Genomic DNA, 23,738 nt, shown 5'->3' with positions numbered 1-23,738 from the left:
GAGTACATGGATCACGAGCCATGTTCCCCAGTCACAGGTTGATACCAGATTTGTACCATAGTTAGATCTGGTGACAAGAAACGGAGTGGCCTTTTGAAACTTGAATTTGGACTTCATTTGGGGATTCTACAAGCTAAAATAGCTGTTTTTGGGCCAAAATCATGATTGATTTTGTTGATTCAAAAATTTTGAGTGATAGAGCAACTGTAAACTCATAGGCCACCAACTGTTTTTTTTTTAAATTGCAAGGGTTAGAGCATTGCATCTTGAAGTGATTTTGAGCAAGGATCTGGAAGCAATTTAAGAGGTAACACGTCACGATTCTACAAGAGTGCTTTTTAAAAATTTATTTGAGATCTGATAAACTATACCAGAGTAGAAACCTTGTTGTAGGAGACCAAATTAGCAATATTCCACTAAAGAGAGTGTGAATCAGGGACCATTGTCTCCCTTAGAGCCGATCCTAGAGGAAAGTTTGTCTGATACATCATTAGAAAGATCCTATACTTACATGGCCGAGGGATACAAAAGTGTGAGTTTTAAGGAGGGAACAAACATGGGAGCAGGACCATACCAATCAACACCAACCATGAAACTATGGCACTTGAAATGCTAGTTTGAAACCAAGCAGAGTGCAAAAATTTACAAAGATAGTATTGATCTCTACAACATTAAGTTTGAAGAGAGACCTAGTGAAATCAAGGACATAGTGCTTGTGGACTAGATGTTAAGACCTTGGGCTATGGAGGATGTCGCTTGAGAGGGGCCATGGTGGCTGTGAAGCAGCGTGCAGAGATGACGAGCAAGAAAAGAGAGAGAGAGAGAGACAAAATTACACGCTTTGATTGATTGCTTGTAAAAAATGACCTTATAGATAAAGGCAAAAATTGCCATGCACCACTTGACTTGCCATTGAACCTACACTGCATGCTACAAGGGACTGTGTCCACAGGCTAAGACACCATTATCGGGCTTGCATACCCAACAACCCCCCCCTCAAGCCCAAACTATTGACAATGGACTTGAGACAGACAGACCATGGCAGAGTTCATTCACCTGAAACCATGAGTAGAAGCCCCCCCCCCCCCTTGACTATAGCATAGGTGTGTGTGTGTGTACTTCCCTCAAACAACATCAGTGTGAGACATACCAAAAGTTGACCAAACAACAAAGGGTGGTCTTACCACTTTTTATGTGGCAGTGTCTATAACCCGTACAAAGTTTTTAGCATGACAATAAATAGCATGACAGTAACCGACTACTGAGAGGCTAAAACAAGGCTTTGAAATTGATATTGACAACATACCAAATTTGAAATAAACCTATGACACTGAACATGTAAAATCGACTTTAAACTCTGCAGATTGGTGATGGATTAAGTTCTTAAAAGAAAATCTTCTTCGTTCTTGTGGTTGCCGATGTGTTTGAGCATGTCGTAAACTTTGCTTGGCACTTTGAACATGCCTATGCACCGCATGTATTGCAAATGCAAACTATCACCTTCTTGATCTGCAGTACCAAATAGGTTTACATCTATCATAGCCCTTCACAGACAGTGTTGCAGATGGCTTATGCTGCCTTTTGATATGCTGCGAACACTCTTCGCCATTTCACCACTTACTGCAAATCGGGTATCGAATACCGAAAATGGGAATAGGGTGTGAATAAGCTCGAGGGACCGAGGGTAAGAAGCTCGTATGAATGATCTCTTAGGTTCGTCAAATTAGGTTGGCCACTTTATGAAAGTGTGAACACAAATATTAAAAAAAGGCGAATTTTTTGTAGTAGCCGAAACAGGGCGATGGCGTGGATGGCAGAATTGCTCACAACTAGCCGGGAAGGCAGAATTGGCAGATGGTCAAGAGAGGAGATGTCTCCAGCAAGCCAGGGAGAACTGATTGAGGCTGGTTTTGGGCGATTTTCTGCAAATAATGGCGCCTTCTCTTTCCTCTGATAGCGGTCGCTCCCGCGCGCTGATCCGGAGCCAAGAACCTTGCTTAGGCGGCCCACCTGGGCTCTGATACCATATGTTAAGACCTTGGGCTATGGAGGATGTCGCCTGAGAGGGTCCATGGTGGCAGTGAAGCAGCGTGCAGAGATGACGAGCAAGAAAAAAGAGAGAGAGAGAGAGACAAAATTACACGCTTTGATTGATTGCTTGTAAAAAATGACCTTACATATAAAGGCAAAAATTTCCATGCACCACTTGACTTGCCACTGAACCTACATTGCATGCTACAAGGGACTGTGCCCAAAGGCTAAGACACCATTACTGGGCTTGCATACCCAACACTAGAGTGGTGATGATCGATACTTCGATAATGAGGGAATCATGTATCTAGTTGTGTAGAATCTCTATATTGTGGGAAAATGAGGATTGTTGGGCACAAAGGATAAATTTGATGTAGATTGAGAGGACAAGCTGCATAAGTTGGACATTCCAAATGCAAAACTAAGGCGAGTAAATGCGACAACACAAGTTAACACGAACAACACTCATGTGGGGTTATACAAGTATGGTAATAGGAAATGCTCTATTACAAATGTGGTGAGCCCTACATTGAAGAGTTGTTAGAGAAAAAATTCTTGTATGTCTTTATATACATGGAAACAGAGATACCCATGTAATTTGCTTGATAAGTATGGGTGAAGATACTCTACAGTAGACCGTAAGGAGCTAGAGAGATATACATACTTTGGAGGCCCACTCCATCAGTATTATGTCACTCCAAGCATATTTAGACCTACTGTATCAAAGACAAGACCAGAAACAAAGAGATTGAGTCCTGATAGGATGAGAGTTGTTGACCCATTTAGCCAACCATAGTTTTCTGCACCAAGACCAATGGGATACTTGGGTTCATGGGTCCCAATGACCACATACAGGGGTAATGAAGCTCCAAGCACAATCTATACAATGAGAATTCTAGACACCTGGATAGAAGCAAGAGATGTTCCACTTGAGGAGAGATCCACAAAGAGAACTCCAACTAGAGCTCCTAGGGGGGGTTATGAGGCTAGAGATGTCCTTGTTAGAGAACTTGGAGTTTTGAGAATGGTTGTTGAAACACGCCGAATGTGTGGAGGTCCACTCTTTGACATAGGCTATTAGAGGCCATCACATAATTCTAGATTATGGTCCTTTGGGAGGGTAACTTGCTGCTCTTTGGGCATTTGCTCATGGGAATATTTTTAGGTCAACCGATATCAAAATAAAAGTTGATGGAAGTGACTTGGAAAAATTAGTTGACTTTTAAACGGAATTTTTCAATAAAGTGGTTTAAAATTTTTAAAATTTTCTTAATAGGTTTCTTCAAAGGGATCTTGTAGTCCGAGGAAATCGATCAATGGTGTAGATTCCCCATGATTTCCCGTCTAAACTTATAAGTAGCGGGTGGGATATAGGTCTCACTTGAGGGAGGTGGGAGAAAGGGGAAGAAGAAGAGATTGAGATGTATTGAAAGAAGAAGCATATATTCTCTATATGAATTCTATCAATAACATATATCACATTGACATATATAGATTGATAATTTGACGAATAAATCAGAGGCTAGCATTGCTAGCATAATTTTTTTACTTCTCATATGATATCACTTTAAATTCAATATGTGATATGACAAAACCTAAACTTGTATATAAATCATCTCGAGTTGATTCATACTCACACGCTACCATTGAGGATTACCTAATGGTACTTCTTGATTTTTGTACTCTCGGATGGTGTTAGAGTTATTTGAAGCTTAAGAATAAAGAGAATCCCATAAAGGAATGTTGACAAAGACTAATTGTCATAAAATCTAATATCTAACCAACCCAAATGATTTTCTCATATTAAATTGATCACTTAATGTGGGAGAATAAACGGGAACAAGTGTTAAGATATAGATATGTGCTTATAGATCTATCTCAACACGGGGCCAATGGTAAAGGGTCCCAAAAGGGAGATGGTCTATCAAAGAGCAAGGCTAACCAATGGAGCATAAGACCTTAGGGTTAGCTTCATTGAAGACCTCCAATAAATGTGTGTAAAAGTCCTTTGACCTTAGGTAAGCTAGGGCTGAGCTTGAGGTGGGAACCCGGCCCAAGCTCGAGGTGCTTGTCCTGCTTGAGGTGCTTGTCGTGCTTGAGGTGTTTGTCATGCTTGAGGTGCTTGATTAAGATGCTTGAGGTTCTTGACTGGCTCCATGCTTGAGGTGCTTGACTTGCTTCATGATTAAGGTACTTGAGGTGCCTTGAGAAGCTTGCCTGAGATGCTTGTGGGAACACCCCCTAGTTCAAGTGCTTTGTCATGCTTGATGAGTAAGGTGCTTGATCACCTAAAGTCAAAAGCATTCCTCCAAGAGGGGGGCGAGCCCTTTTCCTAGGGGCTAGAGAGAGAACACCCACTCACACACACAAGGGAAGCCCCAACTTGAAGAGGCAGCAAGGACACATGTCAGGCCCCTACTCATGTTACCTTCATGTGTTGCTTGAAGCCTATTGGCTAAGCTTCAAAGGGGTCCAATGATAAATTACATGAATTATCTAATTGTTTTAGCATTTATCTAGCCCTCTCTCTCAAAAAGGAAAGGGGGACACTTGTCTCAAGGCTACCCCTACTGCTTGTAATGCCTCCTGCTCATGATTGGCTAGGCCTGGGAGGGTCCAATGAGCTTCAAGCATGAGCTACAAGGGGGGGTCGACCCAAGCTAGCTGGGGGCTTGCTTGAGGGGTATACTCACCCACACACACTCACAAACACTCTCATGGTGTACTATGCAAAGTGCAAGAGCTCCCTCTCCTTCTCCAAGCAAGTAGAGGTTGAGAGCCTACACCAACACTCTTGGCTATGGAGTGCAAATCCAACCAAGAGCCATGCTTCAATGCTTGAGCTTGTCATCTCCTTCTTCTTCATTACTATGCTATTATGTATGCTAGCAACAAGAGTATCATAAGTGAGGAACTAGTTCTTTCTCCTATGAAATGTTTCTTCTTCCTCTTCCCTACCCTCATTCCCTGCTAGCTCTCTCCACCTTCGAAGGTGTTTGAGGTCTTGGGACTGAGGCTTGGGACAATTAAAGCTTTCTTCAAGTTCATGTTATGCTATGATTGTGATGCATGAAGCTTTCCATCTTCATTGCATCACCTAGGTCACAAGGAACACAAAGAATGCATTGTAACAAGTCTCTCTTAATGGGAGAAATCATAATACAAATGCCTATTGGAGGGGGGACCGGCTCCACATAAATCCGGTCCTCAACTGTTGTCATGTTCTCTAAATTCTCTCTCTTGCAAAAGTATTGTTCATGCCAAGTTAACTAATTGCTATGATTATGTTGCTATCTTCAATTATGTCTACCCGCTATGCTCACAAAGTTATTTCTCGAAAGTATTCTCATTAATTTCCGCTATTCTCAAGTTGAATAGGCTAATTCCATTACACTAATGCTTAAAAACACAAAAGAGAGTTTTACTACACAACAGATTTTGCCATCTCCAAAGAACCGTACAGAAATTTGTATGTAAGATAGAGGTATATTAATTTCTTTCATTATAGCTCTTATAAGCATTAGAAAGTGGTCATAATCACCTTGTATTTGCTGTAAATAGGAGGTTTTTTAAAACTCTTTGCTCACATATGGCATGTCCTTTTTATAAAGAGTGGATCCCTCGGTCTTGTAAAATGATTCAAGGCTTTGGCATGGAGTATTTATCCTAAAGGAAAGACACTAAGAAATTATGGTGTAACCCAAATCAAGACATCAACATCATACGATTGTGAAAGAAAAGTCTTTTAGAAGATGGGAGTAGCTGGGTCCTTGGACTGACAAGGTGCAAGTAAAAAAGGAATACCAATATTTCAAAATTACAACCACCCTTTGAGTGGGAAGATGTTTTCATACCTTGTGTTGGATGGGAGCGAATGCTACAACATACATAGTGTGGCGTGTAAAAGTAGTTTGCAATAATTATTTTGTCATGTAGATACCTTATCGAGGACTCATGGCCCCAATTGCAGTTGTGTTGGTGTTTTTTTACTATGAGTTTGTTTTACTTTTTATACATTTAGAATGTAAACAACTCACCTGCACCATGGTGGCACACTCATCGCACCTAGGTTTGATGTGGACAATCACTGTCCAAAAATAGCAATTGACATGCCAACAATCATAGATGTGTCTCGAGATCCTAAAAGATAATCAAAAATGATTTTTGATAAGAAATTTGAGCTCAAGGAAAATTTTCCATAACTTTAGGAAACTTTCTCGAATCATTTTACCTTTTTATACTAAAAAATGGTCATTTTAAAGCCAAAAATGATCAAGATAGCAATGAAATGCCCAAAAATAGGTTAATCCGGCTTGAAATGGTCAAGTCAATATACATGACTCACGGTGTTGTGATTGAAAGGATGCTAGCTTATGGCTTAATATTAGAAAATTTGTCATCTTTGAGAAGGAAAATTAGTGTGTCAACTTGTTTATGGAAGTGCTTAATCTTCCATGAATGTGTCAATGAAGAATTGAGGAGAAAGCTAGGGTTTTCCACATGGCAAATTAGGCATAGTATCGATGCAATTGGAGCCACGGGTACAAAAAATAGTGAACACACATGAGTTTTGAATTGGTTTTGTGCTTTTCTATGATTGAATCTTTTAGAGATGAATTGAAGTTTTTCTTCATTGTGTTTCTCTCTCGAATAAGTGGTGTGCATTATTGATTAAGTTTTCAATTCTCAAAATCAAAGACTCGATGCCTTTCCATATGTACTACGAATATCTCAAGGACATGCACAAGCTATCAATTATATGTAACTCGTGCAAGTATGCCAACATTAGCATAGTTGCAAAAAGACTTGCACAGTTACACCACTAGTCAAACATGAGAAAAGATCACAAGTTTTCCTCATATGAGACATCATGATGCAAGTGCTTAAAGCTTTTTCCACTTACATCATGTAGTTTGTGTCAAAAAAAAAATTGCATAGTGAACCTTGTACACTTTTAAGTCCTTTAATGTGTGTGTGTGTGTGTGTGTGTGTGTGTGTGTGTGTGTGTGAGAGAGAGAGAGAGAGAGAGAGAGAGAGAGAGAGAGAGTCCTCCCACACTATCATGTAATGGACTACATCCTTCATTGGTTTCAAACACGGAGATTTTGTCTTGGATGCAAGATATTCTATGCCCGAAATCCTCCTTTGAGTATCCAAGGATCTCAAACATAACCTAGGTTTAGTTTAACTTCACCTATGAATTTTGAAATTTACCTGTAAATTTTCATTTGGGAGGTGAGAAACTCTTAGAATTCAAGGAAATGATTGCAAAAACTTTGAAATTTAGTTGATATACTTTTATGCATTAAGATGTGCATTACTAGTAGTTGTTGATGGTGCATGCTACATGGATGTAACAATAATCAGGATTACTTTGTAGAAGCCGGCAAACTAATGCTCTTTACATCTCTTGGCCTCAAAGAGCACCTGCAAATTTATGTGCATGGCTAGTTCTCCCATCCTCCACAACTTGACATTGTTTATCATTGTTTTAATACTTTTGTCTTTGTACTTATGTGCATTTACTCACATACTAAGTTTTCATTGATGATGGACAAATGTGGCTTTTATCCCCATAGACCTTGTAATCGAACATTTGATAGTACCGCAAAGGATGGTCCTTTTGTTGCTTCCACAAATAGATCTAAAATCCAGTTTTTATATGTGCATCATCTAACTCAAGGGGGTCACTCACAAATATATAAACAAAGCACGTGAGTTCAACAAAAGGGGTTACTTAGCCCAATTTTCTATACATTTTTACATTACAAAAGGGTACAGATCAAAGGGGACATACACCAATTGAACTAGAAAAGGGTTGGTTATATTTTTGGATAATCTATAAACATAGGATTTGTAAGTTCAAGCTTGAATGCACTTGATAGGGAGAGTTCGTATATAGTGAAAACCCCAAGCCTTTTGATCATGCAACAACATTCATATCTTCTGTTGTCCACATAATGTCTTTCAAACTTGTTGAAAATTTGTGGTAGAACTGCATAAGACACAGGTACGAAAAATGCATGTAAGCGGATTAAAAATGCATTGCTTTCTAATGTTGTGCAAGTAGGAAAAGTGCCTTGCAATGGGAAACGCTTTAAAATGCCATGAGAGAGAAGAAGAAGAAGAAGAAGATTGTTTTAACGTCATAGGAAAATATCCCAAGAGACCTTAATGATCTATCCGACGAGAAGAGTTAAACTCAAGACCTGTTATATGAGAGAGAGAGAGAGAGAGAGAGAGAGAGAGAAGAAGAAGAGAGTTTTAACGTCGTAGGAAACTATCCCAAGAGACCTTACAGATCTAGCCGACGAGAAGTTGAACTCAAGACCTGTTATGAGAGAGAGAGAGAGAGAGAGAGAGACAGAGAGAGAGAGAGTTCTGGGTATTCAAAACAAGGTGTCTAAGCAACGGGCGGTCGCTGGCACTGCCTTTTGATTTCTGAAAGAGACTTGAGAGAGAGAGAGAGAGAGAGAGAGAGAGAGAGAGAGCAGCTTTTAACATCGAAGGAACAATCTCGAGAGACCTCAAATATCTATCCAATAAGTGTTGAACTCAAGACCTTTAATCCAAAAGGCAACTAGGATAACCAATCTACCACACTTGGGTGCTAGAAAAGTTATTCCAATGTCCTCTTCTTGTTCAAAGACACCCATGAGAAGAGAGGTTTTTCGCATCGTAGGAACAATCCCAAGAGACCTCAAAGATCTATCTGACAAGTGTTGAGAGACTCGATTGAAAAGCACGTCCCTTGGTATTTTAAGTCCATTGTACATGGGCTCAAGAAACCTACACATAGTCACTACCTCTCTCTCGAAAGGCTCGAGAGAGAGAAAGGTAGTGCCAACAAAGAAGAATACGGATGGCATGCTCACTCACCTTTTGATATTCAAGTGTATCACCGCTTGATTTTCGCACCTCAACAAGGAAAAGTGAGGGAGTGACTTCAAATACCTGCTCCAAATTTCAAGATCAATGTCATTATTAGGAAATCAATATGAACTTGGAAGTTCCTTTCCAAAACTATATACGCTATGCACACTCCATATTGATCTCTCTTTTTGACATTTTGTTTTCGACCTTGGTTTACCTCGGTTGCAATGGAGAGGTGTCCCTTTCTACCAATCTTTTTGCCTTGGAACTTCATCTGTCAAAGGGAATCCAAAGGCCGCTTTAATAACATTCTTGTAAAATAGCACGCCCCGATAAGGAACTGTGGATTTGTAATTTGGTAAATTATTGAAGCCACCCCAACATAGAAGTGAAAAGGACATAGGAGTTTTGCATCTAAACACACTCATACACACACAGCATCATGCTTTGACCATACATATATATACACATGGGTTGTGACTTCATGGCTAGGGAGCGTACACACAAAGTAGTGAAGCTTTTCTCCAACATAAAAGTGAAAAGGACATATAAGAGTCTTGCATCTAACACACACACACACACACACAAGCATGACCGATAGAAAGAAGATAACTTTGTAGTCCCGCTTTTGAATGTAGAATCCAAGAGGCTTTGCAGTTTCCTCCATTTTGGATATTATCTCTGGAGCAGAACATTTTGAGGTGAACCTAGTCTCTAGCTTCACCTCCTGAACAAGTCAAAATGCAAACCAAATAAGAAGAAAGTTTCTCTGAATGTGCCAAGACAAAGGAGAGCACTTGCCTTCTCCTTCTCAAACAAAGAAGAAAGGTTGAGCCCTTTGTTGAAGGATATAAGTTCAAATGCATTGAGAAATGTAGGCCTGGGGATTTTGAATTCTTGCTGCTCAATAGCCAATTGGTCCTGCAATAAACCCAAAAGAAATACTTGAAATAGTTTTTGTATGCCTGGTATAAGAAGTAACAGAGCCCGGGGGCTTCGCCCTTTAGAGATGTTTGGTATCAGATGCAGTATCTACATGCCATTTTGAATGAAATGTAACTCCTTTTCTTCATTAACTTACTAGTTTTTTTTCAAATTTGGTTAAAGTAACCCCTCAAGTAGATGTAAAACTATAACTTTTCAACAATTTTACCCTTCCTGATGACCTCACATGGTATGCTAACATATTTTAGGTGGAGTCCCCCAGGTAGCACAGTAGCTTCTACTTCTGTTATTGTTTTTCTTTTATCGCATGAACATGTTATCATTCTACCTATGCATAGAGATGAGTAAATTTAACGAATACTTACAATAGACTCATCATCAAAGACGGCCTCAACATCATCAAGCTTTACTTTCTGAAAGAAGGCATGCTTTTCTGGTTTATAGCCCTTCTTAAACCATGGATCCTCCAGGATTTGAGAAACATTTATCCGCTGCCAAGGTACATAAAATCCGTGGAGCAGAACTGATGAAATTATACAAAAGAGACACCCAAAGTTATATGAAGCATAGCACTTACATGTTTTGGATTAGGAGTTAAGACTCTGGTAATCAGCCTTTTTGCACCTGGGGAAAACCATTCTGGAAAAGAAAATTCTGCTTTATAGATCTGTGCCAAGTTCCCATTGAGGGAGGCATCAAGTAGAGCATGGGAAAGCTTATCTTTATTCTGCGACTGGCATTTTACTGTGCAATAAAAGCATATATGCTCAAAATGAATACCTTCTTGTACATAGCCATGAGGTTTGAATCGTTGAAGGGCAGGTAGCCCGCCATGAGAACAAACAAGATGACTCCGCAGGACCAAATATCAACTTTAGCACCATCATATCCCTTATCAACTATAATCTGTTGTCAAAGAGAATCAAAGCCATTACTTCACCCGTCAGAAATCGAAATGCCAGCAAGCATGTACTGCATTATCACACAGTTGAGCACAAAAGATGAAAAGGTAATAAGAAAGAAACCTCAGGTGCAACATAGTTTGGAGTTCCACATGCTGTATGGAGAAGTCCGTCCTCCTGCAAAAGAGAAGATGGAAACAAGAAACTTAACCAAACAGCCAACAAAACAAGTAAAAGCAAACAAGAAAATACTATCACCAAAGAGCAGAATCTCTATGGAATCCAACAGTTTGCGTGCACCCACGTGTGTATGTGTTGAAATTTTGTTTCATTATGCATCTGTATTGCATGTGTGAGTGGGCCGGTGGCAGGGGCGTTTTTTTTTGGGATGGGGGAGGTGCATAGAAGGGCTACTCACTCTAAAATGCTGTGGAAGCGCACTAAGTCCAAAATCAGAGATTTTCAAGGTTCCATTCGTGTCCAAGAGGAGATTTTCAGGCTGATTATGAAGAAGGCCAATAAAACCATTTATGAGGACAAACAGTAAGACTTGATTAGGATTGAGAGTGAACACACTTTTCTGCCAGACCTTGAGATCCCTATGATAAACACCGCGGCTATGGCAGTAATCCACAGCATCAATCAACTGTTGAAAGTATGCAAGAGCATCTTCTTCCTTCAACTTTCCACGCCGTGCCTGCACCAAAAATGATGGAATAAGTCACCATGAAAGACTAGTCTGCATCGAAGGCAAATGCATACCAGCACCCCAATATACACAAATGCATGCCTTTGAGCATGATATCAGCAGCACCTACAATTTTACTGAAGAGTTCTCCCTCAGTCACATACTCTAAAACGAAGTAGATCTTTGATTTACTCGCCATGACCTGCGGAAAACAGACAAGGTGCAGAACAGTACAACAATCACAAAAGTAAGAAACGACTGCAGAGTCTCTACGCTTGAAGAGTATAAAGACACCACCAAAAGCTCTTAGCTTACCTCATAAAGCTCAACAATGTTGGGATGCTTGACTAGCTTCATTGTAGACACTTCCCGTTTGATCTACAACGTTGTCAGAAAAGGCTATCCATCAAAAGAAAGCTTAATTCTCAGACCAAAATCATTGAGTTACCCACAAGCAAAACTCATTCTTTGAACAAAATCATTGAATTACCCACAAGCACTCGTATGCCAAACTAATGTAACACGCATATACTAGACTGTGCACATAGATGAGATCCCAACCATAAGGAGGTGAGACTGCTGAACACCTCACAGCCGAGCTCAAGTCTCAAACCACATTGGCTGGATACCAATAGCCATTAAGGGCCCTCCTAAAAGATCCTTCCCTAATATTCATATCCTCCTCTTTGTGGGAATAATAAATTAATAATCCACATCATCCACCCAGTCATCATCATACTAGTAGGCGCAACGGCCCGCATCCCAAGAACCCTTGTAACCCCTATGTAACAACCCGGCACTTTATGAGCTCTTCCAGGTGGAAAAGCTCCAAAACGTTCTCTTCCACCGCCCATGTGTTCACATTGATGGCGGAAGAAAATGTGAGACAATTTTCTTCCACCGCATGTTGTGAGCACCAGGAGACGACGGAAGAAAGCGGAGGAGGAAAGTCTGGACAAAGGGGTGGGAGGGTTGCATTAATGTGATCGGTGCCAACATGGCACCTTTTGCCAAGGTGGAGAGTGGAAGAAAGAACTTCCCCACAGGCGGGGGGGGGGAGGAACAAATTCCCTTTTTCTCTTCCGCGATTTGGCACTCTCTATCTCACTTTTCGGCCGCCCTATGTGGATAGCAAGGTCCACATGGCACTTTCTTGTTGGTTTGCAAGCTTTTCCAATTTCTTCCGCCGCCCTATGTGAACCCAGCCTATATAAAACTACACATCTAGATCGATACAATACAGCCTTCTTGCCTATGCCTCTGTGTGTGTGTGTGTGTGTGTGTGTGTGTGTAAGATACCTTCTCTCTTACGTGATATCATCACAGAAGGTTTCCCTGACTGCCCTGTGAGGAACCCCACCATGCCTCCTGTGCTGCAACCCCTGCTGTGGCAAGGCACCTCACCTCCAACCCCCAAGGCTCCACCCGAGGCCCACTTACCTGCTGGTTCTGATCGAGATGCAGCAATCAACAGACGAATTATTGCTGCCCCACTCCGTCATCAGGGCCCCTTATTCTCCATCCAAATGCTGTAACTAAGTCAGACTTTGTAAATAATTAATTTATTTATGAGAAAAGAATTATCTAATTAGTTGTGTGCACACCAGAATAGACCTAGCAGTTCTAAGGCCTCAGGTGAGCCTAAATGAGGGCTAGAACACCTCAGAGGGACCTTAGCAGAAATTACCCTGAAGCCCTAGTGATTGGGAAATCGGGTCTTCAGAAAGGGGTAAGCAGTAGCCTCAGATTTTAGGCTCAGGAAAAATACGCGCGTCAGTACAAGCACATGAATGAGATGGGGTCCTTAGAACAGTGACCCTAAGGCTAATAAAGCTAATAAAGCCTTAGGGTAAGTTTCGTTAAATTAAATTTAACGGTCCGTGCCCGGGCGGGCGGCCGGACAAGTATGAACAGGTAAAGGCGGTGCAGTGCCGGTGCGGCATTGCGCCGACAGACCTTTGGTGTTCTCATAAAAGAATCATTGGTAGCAGTTGTTAGTTAGTTGCACATTTTTAATTAATGAGCTAGAAGTTTTTAAAGTCAAAAGTTGAATGGTTTTTAAGTTTTTAAAGTAAGTGTGCCAAGTGGCACACTTACCAATGCAAACTAACTCTCTCTCACTCTCACTCTCACCCTCTCTCTCTTCCTAGCGCCCCCTCTCCCTGATGGCTATTTAGGAGCCCCCCCTCCCCCATTTTCAAGGCTGGCAGTGCACCTACCCCCCCTAATGTGAGCGTGCTCTACGCGGTGGAGCCCTCCATTGAAGCTTGAGAGCAGCCCCTTGCGACATATGTGGTAGCCTTGTGCTCCCATTGTCAAGAACAAGGGATCTCACAGTCATAGACACCTTCTGGTGAAGTTTCATCGCGGGAAGCTGCCGTAGACGCTCTCTTAGCAGAGTGCGGCTGCTGTAATTCTCTGTTTTCAGCCCCTAATCACCTCGATTAGGGCTGTTTTCAGCAAATCAGCCATAGAAATTCTCTTCTCTTTCCTTATCCTAAGTCTACACCAAGTTTGGCACGATTCCATCGCGAAGAAGACCTCTGTTTCGGCGTAGGGGTGTGCACAGGTAAGAATTTCAGGTTATGTACAGAAAATTACAGCAAGCATGTGCGTGTGCATTTTGCTTGTTTTCTCTTTTGTGTTCGATGCATGAATGAATGAGCATGAAGGCAATACATAACGGAAGATGGACTCTCCTCTGTGAGAGCTTCCGATGAGCTGTTTTGGAAGATAGACTCTCTTTTCGAGAGCTTCCAACCAGTCTCGCAGAAGATGGGAAATCCCCTAAGCAGAAAGAAAGTGGAAACACTTTCTCAGTCAGTAGTCAGAACAGAACAGAAGAAAGAATAGAGGACGGGCGTATGCCCCGTTCCTGTGCTTGTAAAGATTCTCCCTTAGTAATAAAGATATTCTCTTTATGGGGGGGGACCAGCCCATCTTCTGGTCCCCAATGAAGTGTCAAGTTTTCTCGCTCCCTCTAATTCTCTTGAGTATTTGAAGTGCAATTAAACGTCAGTTTACGCTTCCGTATTTTTGTGACAGTGGTATCAGAGCAAGGTCCTCTCTCTCTTCCTGAAGGGATTGACGACTCTTGGCAGACTGCAGAAATGGGAGGACGCGAGATAGAGTTATCTCTCCTTCAACAGCAGGTGGAAGAGTTGCAAAAAGGTCTCTCCCATCCAGAAGTTCAAAAGATTCTCCATACTCTTGAAAAAGGGAAGGAGAAAATGCCGATGGGGTCAAGAGAAATTCCGCAAAACCCAAAGGCGCCACAACCAAGAAAAGATCCTTTGATTGGAACTTCCCGCATGCACGAGAGGCAGAAGAAATCTCCTGAACGTCATGTGCGGTTTAATCCAAAAGTTCAAGAGCAGGATCCCCCTGATTCCCCTCAATTCTCTTTCATGAAGGATCTGGAAGACATAGTTTCTCCGGAAGACATGTTTCTCGACGATCCGTCGCAGCAAGAAGTACATTCAAGGAAAGGGACTCCTGTTCCCAAGGAGTCTAAGCATAGAAAGAAGGAGCACCTTAAGAAGAAGCACCACAAGCAGAAAACATTCAAGTCGGGAGATAGAGATGTGAAATTCGACACCTACAATGGACGGCGTGATAATGACAAGGCTTTGGCTTTCATCCGCCAATTTGAAGTTGCATTTGCTGAAGGGAATTTTAAAGAAAGATCCAAGCTTCGCCATGTTAGTTTGTACCTGAAAGGCACTGCCAGCAATTGGTGGTTAACCCTTATCCTGGAAGATCGCAAACCCCAAGATTGGACCGCTTTCAAGAAGGAGTTCTACGCACAGTTCCTTCCTCCAGACTATGAGGAAGAGGTAAAGAAAGAATGGGATCGACTTTCACAGTCAGAGAACGAAACTGTTCCACGCTATGTGGATAGGTTTTGGGACGTTCTCTTGAAAGTCACTCCATTCAAGAAGATTGACGATTCGGAGAAGATGCGCAAGTTTGAAGCAGGTTTGCATGAAGCCTTGCAAAAGGCTATGAAGCTTTACCCTCGAGGTAACTTGCAGATACTTATGGAATCAGCCCGCATAGCTGATGGAATACATGACAAGGGTACTCCAAGGAAGATGGAGCAAAGCACTTACCATGCCAAGCAGAAGGCTCTCCATGAGCAACCTACCTCTTCTACTTCTTCTCAAAAGAAGAAAAGAACCGCCTCCGAAGCAGAAGCAAAGCCAAATCAGCCCAAGAAAGGGAGATATCTCTCTCCTGCTGAGTTGCGAACCTACATTAGTGAAGGAAGATGCTTCAAGTGCGGACAAGTTGGTCATATAAAGGGTGACTGTCCAACCAAACCTCCACAACCACCCTCCTCCAATGCAGTCCCAAATGTACAGGGAAATACAACCAAGGATGGAAAAGAAAGAGCTCTTCTCAAAGCATGGGGTAGTATCAACAACCAGCGGGCTCTTATTTTGTTTGACCCTGGTAATACAGACAACTTCATCTCTACCCAGCTAGTTGACGACCTGAACTTGCAGCCCAATCGTTTTGGAGTCTCTATACAAGCACAATCAGCTTTCAAAGGGCAGAACTCAAACTCTACTCCAATCATAGGGAAGTTGAATCTAAAGGTCGACGACTACAAGGATCAAGAGTCTTTCTTACTAGCTTCACTTGAAGGATGCGATGTTATCTTGGGAATGCCTTGGCACTACAAGATGCATCCCATTCCTGACTATGTTCAGAAAACCTTATCTTTTGCTCATAAAGGAAAGGAGTATCTTGTACTTGCAGATGCAGGAGATTGGCGTATTCCTATCGCCAACCACATTGCCATCAAGAAGAAATGAAAAAGTGTGTTTCAGCGTACTTGATTTTTGCAAGAGAGAGAGATGTGTCTGTTTCACAACTTTCTTCCTCTTTAGAGCAAAAAAGACTTAAGTTAATAGAAAGATATAAAGATTGTTTTGCAGATGAACTTCCAAATGAACTCCCACCTTCGCGACCTGAGGATCATACCATTGATTTGATCCTAGGAAGTTCTCCTCCAAATCAGCCCCCTTATCGAGTTAGTCTAATGCAGCAAGAGGAAATTCTCAAGCAGGTTAACGAACTTTTGGAGAAGGGCTTAATAAGGCCTAGTACTTCTCCATATTGTTCACCTGTCTTGCTAGTACAGAAAAAGGATGGCACATTCCGCATGTGCATAGACTATAGATCTCTAAACAAGATCACAATCAAGAATCGATTTCCAATCCCTCGGATTGACGACATTCTTGACAAGTTACAAGGAGCAAGTGTCTTTAGTCGTATAGACTTGAAGAGCGATTATCATCAAATCCGCATAGCTCCTAAGGATGTGCATAAGACTTCATTTAGAACAACCTTCGGGTTGTATGAATTCTTAGTGATGCCTTTTGGACTCACTAATGCACCAGCTACATTCAACAGAATGATGGATAGAATCTTCCACTCATATAGAAGTTTTACAGGCGTTTTCTTTGATGACGTCTTAATCTTCTCAGAGACGGAAGACGAACACTATAAGCATCTCGCCTTAGTGTTTGAAGAATTACGCAAACACAAATTATTTGTGAATGCTAAGAAGAGTGAGTTCTTTTTAAAAGAAATCCACTATTTGGGCCATATAGTATCTCACAACCAGGTGAGAATGGACCCTGAAAAGATTCAAGCAGTTGTAGAATGGCCTACGCCAACTACAGTACATGATGTACGAAGTTTCCTTGGCCTCTGTTCTTATTATCGACGTTTCATTCGAGCTTTTGCCACGATAGCAGGTCCCCTCCATGACCTGACAAAGAAGCGGATTCCATTCCATTGGGGGTCTGGACAAAAACAAGCTTTCGAAAAGCTTAAGTATCTACTTAGTCACGGACCCGTTCTTACCGTCCCTGATCTTCGCAAACCTTTCGAGGTATACTACGATGCATCTGGAGATTGTGTAGGAGCAGTTTTGAACCAAGAGGGTCACGCGATAGCCTATGAAAGTCGACGCTTTAAAGATGCAGAGTTGCATGCCTCCATATACGAAAAAGAGCTAATGGCAGTAATTCATGCTCTTTCCATTTGGAAACACTATCTATTAGGAGCTGATTTTATTATCAAGACAGATCATCAAAGTCTTCGCTACTTTCTCACACAGAGAAAGTTATCAGAAAAGCAGATGAGATGGGCCAACTTTCTTTCAATGTTTCATTTTCAGATTTTACACACTTCTAGAACAAAGAATGCAGTTGCAGATGCTCTCTCCAGGCGTCCAAAGATCAATGCACTAACAACAATTTATCATGAGGAACTAGAATCTCTCAGCGAGATGTATCCTCAAGATCCAGACTTCCGCCACAATTTGGGCAGATCTTCAAGCTGGTCACTCAAAGCCACCTTATTCTATCAGGGATAATACACTCTATCGTCAACAAGCAATATGCATAGCTCAGCCTTTACGACAAAAGGTGATGGATGAAGCACATAATTCTCCTTATGCCGGGCATCGGGGAATTGCTTCCACCACTAGTGCCCTCGAAAGGTATTTCTTTTGGCCAACACTCCGTGCGGACATTGAAAAACATGTACGTGAGTGTTTAGTATGCCAAAAAGTGAAATATGACAGACATAAAGTTTATGGCAAACTTCAGCCGCTCCCTGTGCCTAACACGCCATGGGAAAGTATTGCCATGGATTTTATTACGGATCTTCCTAGATCCAAGAATGGAAATGATGCAATTTGGACTATAGTAGACAGGTTCAGTAAGCAAGCACATTTTCTTCCAGTAAAAAAAGACGATCAAAGCTGATCACATGGCTAGAATATTTCTAGCTCAGATTTTTAAACTCCATGGATTGCCAAAGACTATTGTCAACGATAGAGATCCCCGCATGACTAGTCTATTTTGGCAGGCATTGTTTGAAAACTTGGGAACTAAGCTTGATTTTTCATCAGCTTATCATCCTCAAACAGATGGTCAAAGCGAAATCGCTAATGCCACTGTTTTAGATCTCCTCAAGTGCTATGTTTCGGAACGACAATCCGAATGGGAACAGTACTTATCAATAGTTGAGTTTGCGTATAATAATACCATACATTCCTCAATTGGTAAAGCCCCCTTCGAAATTATTTACGGGAAGCCACTCTTACTTCCTATTATGGTGACCAAAGAAAACATCTTCGCCGCAGATGCATTTGTGCGCAATATTGATATCGCCCATCAACAAGTAAAGCAAGCAATTCTTCGTACTCAAGAGCAACAGAAGAGAAAAGTAGACAAGCACAGAAGGAATCTCAATCTTGAAAAAGGACAATATGTCCTGCTTCGGTTTGAGAAAGCTAGATTGAAAAAGCGGGTCGGCAAAGGGAAAGTTGTCAAACTTTCCCATAGATTCTACGGCCCTTTCAAAATTACAGATAAAGTCAATGATGTGACTTTCAGATTGGATTTGCCTTCTCACTGGCGCATCCACAATGCTTTTCATGTCAGTCTCCTCCGACCATATGTTGGACCTCCTCCAGTGGCGCCAGTACAAGAAGATCCTCCAGAAGTCGAAGAGACTGAGGAAATCCTTCAACCTGAACAGATAATACACCACTCGGAGAGACAACTCAAGTCGGCGAGTCTACATCGAAAGTATTTAGTCAAGTTCAAGAATTACACTCCTTTAGATGCAAAGTGGATGACTGAGTCCGATCTCAAGGACTACCCTGACATCTTGCACAGTTATGTTGACGCTCTACAGTTGAGGTCAACTGTTTAGAACCAAGAGGGATGTAACTAAGTCAGACTTTGTAAATAATTAATTTATTTACGAGAAAAGAATTATCTAATTAGTTGTGTGCACACCAGAATAGACCTAGCAGTTCTAAGGCCTCAGGTGAGCCTAAATGCGGGCTAGAACACCTCAGAGGGACCTTAGCAGAAATTACCCTGAAGCCCTAGTGATTGGGAAATCGGGTCTTCAGAAAGGGGTAAGCAGTAGCCTCAGATTTTAGGCTCAGGAAAAATACGCGCATCAGTACAAGCACATGAATGAGATGGGGTCCTTAGAACAGTGACCCTAAGGCTAATAAAGCTAATAAAGCCTTAGGGTAAGTTTCGTTAAATTAAATTTAACGGTCCGTGCCCGGGCGGGCGGCCGGACAAGTATGAACAGGTAAAGGCGGTGCAGTGCCGGTGCGGCATTGCGCCGACAGACCTTTGGTGTTCTCATAAAAGAATCATTGGTAGCAGTTGTTAGTTAGTTGCACATTTTTAATTAATGAGCTAGAAGTTTTTAAAGTCAAAAGTTGAATGGTTTTTAAGTTTTTAAAGTAAGTGTGCCAAGTGGCACACTTACCAATGCAAACTAACTCTCTCTCACTCTCACTCTCACCCTCTCTCTCTTCCTAGCGCCCCCTCTCCCTGATGGCTATTTAGGAGCCCCCCCTCCCCCATTTTCAAGGCTGACAGTGCACCTACCCCCCCTAATGTGAGCGTGCTCTACGCGGTGGAGCCCTCCATTGAAGCTTGAGAGCAGCCCCTTGCGACATATGTGGTAGCCTTGTGCTCCCATTGTCAAGAACAAGGGATCTCACAGTCATAGACACCTTCTGGTGAAGTTTCATCGCGGGAAGCTGCCGTAGACGCTCTCTTAGCAAAGTGCGGCTGCTGTAATTCTCTGTTTTCAGCCCCTAATCACCTCGATTAGGGCTGTTTTCAGCAAATCAGCCATAGAAATTCTCTTCTCTTTCCTTATCCTAAGTCTACACCAAGTTTGGCGCGATTCCATCGCGAAGAAGACCTCTGTTTCGGCGTAGGGGTGTGCACAGGTAAGAATTTCAGGTTATGTACAGAAAATTACAGCAAGCATGTGCGTGTGCATTTTGCTTGTTTTCTCTTTTGTGTTCGATGCATGAATGAATGAGCATGAAGGCAATACATAACGGAAGATGGACTCTCCTCTGTGAGAGCTTCCGATGAGCTGTTTTGGAAGATAGACTCTCTTTTCGAGAGCTTCCAACCAGTCTCGCAGAAGATGGGAAATCCCCTAAGCAGAAAGAAAGTGGAAACACTTTCTCAGTCAGTAGTCAAAACAGAACAGAAGAAAGAATAGAGGACGGGCGTATGCCCCGTTCCTGTGCTTGTAAAGATTCTCCCTTAGTAATAAAGATATTCTCTTTATGGGGGGGGGACCAGCCCATCTTCTGGTCCCCAATGAAGTGTCAAGTTTTCTCGCTCCCTCTAATTCTCTTGAGTATTTGAAGTGCAATTAAACGTCAGTTTACGCTTCCGTATTTTTGTGACAGATGCAGAGCCAAACTCCTGGCGAGTCCCTACGTGCTCCCATGTGCACGCAGCCCCTAGCTGAAGATGGTGATGGTGACGTGCTCATCATTGAGGCCTTCCTTGGGAACCTGGCTGCTGCAGATCATTCTGTGGTTCAACCCACCCAGTCCCTACCTCTTTCTGGTGCTGCCCACCCAGCATGCCATGCTCTTGCTGCTCCCAATCCCGGTGCATGCCTCCAGCCTCTCGGTTGTCTGAGCCATGCCTCCCTGCTTCTGAAGCTCGTCTAAGGCAGTTTGAACCTCAAGTTGTTGAGCTTGAGGCCCACCTCTCTGCAGCAATCGCCCACAAGAATTCAGCCTGGGAAGCTCCTCCAGCTTGCAATCCTACACTGTCCAACCCCCATCAGCAAGGTGCAATGAGTCCTGCAGTTAGCCGATTCTAGACACTCCTATCTAGGAAGAAGGGGAAAACTGGCTCTGGAAGTCGATGAAGCATGTCCACGTGGCACATAGAGCCATGTGCACGTGACATCAGAGAATTCCAACGATTGATGTGTCATTCGACAAGGGAGGCCAGCAAGGCTACCGACACGTCACAGGGCACAAGAAAAGAACAGAAAGGTAAGCTAGGTCCACCGAATAATTTGCTCAAGGGTACTTTTTGGCCCTTGATGCAAAGTGGATGGAGGAGGAGAACATCGCAAATTCTCTTCAGAGAGAGCTGTACCTTGAAGCTTTTGGAATATCAGCAATGTCTATGCCAAAAGTTACCGATTTGTAGGTTGAATCTGGTGCGATGTGGATAAAGTCAATAATTTCTCCTTGAGATTTTAGGGATACTAACAAGCTGACAGTATTTTGCGGAATGACTTTACGAAAATATGTAGATTGAATTTCCTTGATTGAACTGATGACGTTTGCTCTTTCATGTGTGAGACATGTAGAGAAAGATGAAATGTCTGCAACATTTTGTCTGATGAAACTTAGTGCATCTAGACATCTGTTAGAGATCAACGAATCTGGATGTGATGGCTAGGTGAGTATGAGCTGAATGAGAGGCTATACGAATTTCTGTAATTTGTGCCGCAGTGCTGACATGGCAAGCTATACGGATTTTCGTAATTTGTGTTGGCGGTTTTCGCGTTAAGTGCTTTTGGGTGCAGTGCTTTCGGATCAAGTGCTTTTGGAACTTTGCTTTTGTGCAGCCCTTGTACGAGGGTCCAACTCTCTCTCAGACTCTACGTGAGATGCTCTCTAGAAGAGTGGCTCTCTAGGCACTGAGTTGTACTTTCCGAATTGAAATAATAAAGAAATACCGAAAGGGGCGCTAGACTTTGGGACCGTGTGTTTCTCCTTTGTGTAAACTGCAGGAAAGACTAGGTATGAAGGTGACAAATTAGCGGAAGATAGACACTCTTCATTGAGAGCTTCCGAGGAGGCTTATGGAAGATAGACTCTTGCTTACGAGAGCTTCCAAAATCTCGCAGAAGAGGGGAAAAACCCCCTTATTAGTTAGAGAGTAGTTCTCTCTCTCAATCAGAAGCAGCAAAACAACAAGAAAGAATAGAGGATGGATGTTAGCCCCGTTCCTATGCTTGTAAATATTCTCCCTTTAGTAAAAAAGATAATCTCTTTATGGGGCGGGGGACCAGAAGATGTTCTGGTCCCCAATGATGTATCAAGCTTTCTCTCACTCTCCCCAATTCTCTTCAATATATGAATTGCATTTAAAAGTCAATTTACACTTCCGTCTTTTGTGACAGCCCAATTGAAACGAACTCGCCGAGAGAACAAGAGAAACTCCATCCCGAAAGTGTGGCCGAGGGGCCTAAACGAAAGGGGTTAGGGTTTTAAAATAAATATCTAACCTCTACCGACCTATGGACACGAGTCTAGGGGCCTTAAACCTAAAAATATCAAAATCTTGGACTTTGGTAGATTTTCATAAATTACATTGATGACGTGGCATGCTCTACGATTTCCGCTGGCCGTAGGGCTGAGTTCTTGCACGTGCTTTTGAGAGCAGATGCTTTTGGAGATGAACGCTTTTGGGGCTCTGCTTTTGGGAATCCCTTCTACTATTTATAAGGACCCTTGGGTGTCACAAACTGCTGACGTGTCAAGTCACTAAAGAATGGAGCCAACCTTCAGATCCCGGCCGAGGGGCCTAAACCCTAAGAAGCGGAAGCAGTAGAAAAGGAAGAAGTGGAAAATTGATGATGTGGCATCCTGTGTTGGGTTAAAGGCCCTAAATAACCCCTTATGTACACTTTATGTACATTTTTATACTTTGTCCAAGTTCACATAGGTTCAATGTGAACCTGAACACATTTTTTAAAGTCACTCATAATAAAAGTGGGAAAGCCCAAAACTCACTTATTGAGTTTTCCCCAAAAACGTGCGAGTTCCCTCTCTCTGTGAGATTTCGATCCCTAGCGCTTCTGCCTTCCTGCATCTGTGCCTGGCTCTACCCGGCCCAATCCTACACTCCTTCACCGCGCGCATCTCCCCGTAGCCTCTGCTTCACGCTTTCAACTGGTATCAAAGCTCTAGGGTTCAAAATAGGACCTATGCAGTTTGCTGGACACCAAGTTAAATTTGCTCTCTCGCGATAATTTTCACTTCAATCGCGAAGCCCCTCGCTTCCGGGATCAAGAAGGCCACCAAAACAGGCTGTTTTTGGATCAAAACAGGTGATTTACAGGTTATTACACATTAAAACAACAATACGCAGGTGTACCAAATTTGTGGGATCACATGTATTGATGTTTTGTGCGAGGATTTGAGTGAAAAGTTGAGTACAAGTTGTTGGGGTATAAAGCCCAATGTGGTCGCCCAGGTAAGTGGGCGGGCCGCCAGGTATGTACACATATTCTTTTGTAAAAACCTAATAAGAACTCACTATGCTCTACACATTACAGTAGAGCGAGTTCACCATATCGCCGTGCTCTTCTTCTCGCACTCTCTCTCGCGTCACACTTCCGCTCGTACTCCTTCAACTGGTATCAGAGCTCAAATCGAGGCTCGGGGCAGCATTTGCAGGTAGCCA

General features: G+C 42.4%; 1 protein-coding gene across 4 annotated transcripts in view; it reads right to left on the bottom strand.

Moving 5' to 3' along the window:
* Positions 1–7,750: 7,750 nt before the first annotated feature.
* LOC147449203 (CBL-interacting protein kinase 23-like) overlaps positions 7,751–23,738 on the bottom strand; it is a 28,135-nt gene continuing 12,147 nt past the window's right edge. Inside the window, exons 2-14 of one of the 4 annotated variants that reach the window (XM_086521747.1) lie at positions 11,755–11,817; positions 11,570–11,641; positions 11,341–11,448; positions 11,170–11,250; positions 10,875–10,928; positions 10,630–10,755; positions 10,427–10,516; positions 10,215–10,340; positions 9,706–9,825; positions 9,518–9,631; positions 9,122–9,178; positions 8,911–8,985; positions 7,751–8,026 (exon numbers count right to left, since the gene is read on the bottom strand). In XM_086521747.1, the coding sequence (XP_086377873.1) occupies positions 7,955–8,026; positions 8,911–8,985; positions 9,122–9,178; positions 9,518–9,631; positions 9,706–9,825; positions 10,215–10,340; positions 10,427–10,516; positions 10,630–10,755; positions 10,875–10,928; positions 11,170–11,250; positions 11,341–11,448; positions 11,570–11,641; positions 11,755–11,817 (1,158 nt within the window). In that variant the 3' untranslated portion in view covers positions 7,751–7,954. Of the gene's footprint in view, positions 8,027–8,536; positions 8,986–9,121; positions 9,179–9,517; positions 9,632–9,705; positions 9,826–10,214; positions 10,341–10,426; positions 10,517–10,629; positions 10,756–10,874; positions 10,929–11,169; positions 11,251–11,340; positions 11,449–11,569; positions 11,642–11,754; positions 11,839–23,738 lie in introns of those variants that run through there. The other 3 variants (XM_086521746.1, XM_086521749.1, XM_086521748.1) reach the window with 3 other exon arrangements.

The sequence above is a fragment of the Adiantum capillus-veneris genome, chromosome 10 (assembly GCF_014529385.1).
Source record: "Adiantum capillus-veneris isolate H3 chromosome 10, ASM1452938v2, whole genome shotgun sequence".
Classification (NCBI taxonomy): domain Eukaryota; kingdom Viridiplantae; phylum Streptophyta; class Polypodiopsida; order Polypodiales; family Pteridaceae; genus Adiantum; species Adiantum capillus-veneris.
This window is presented reverse-complemented; position numbering and strand designations above follow the sequence as displayed.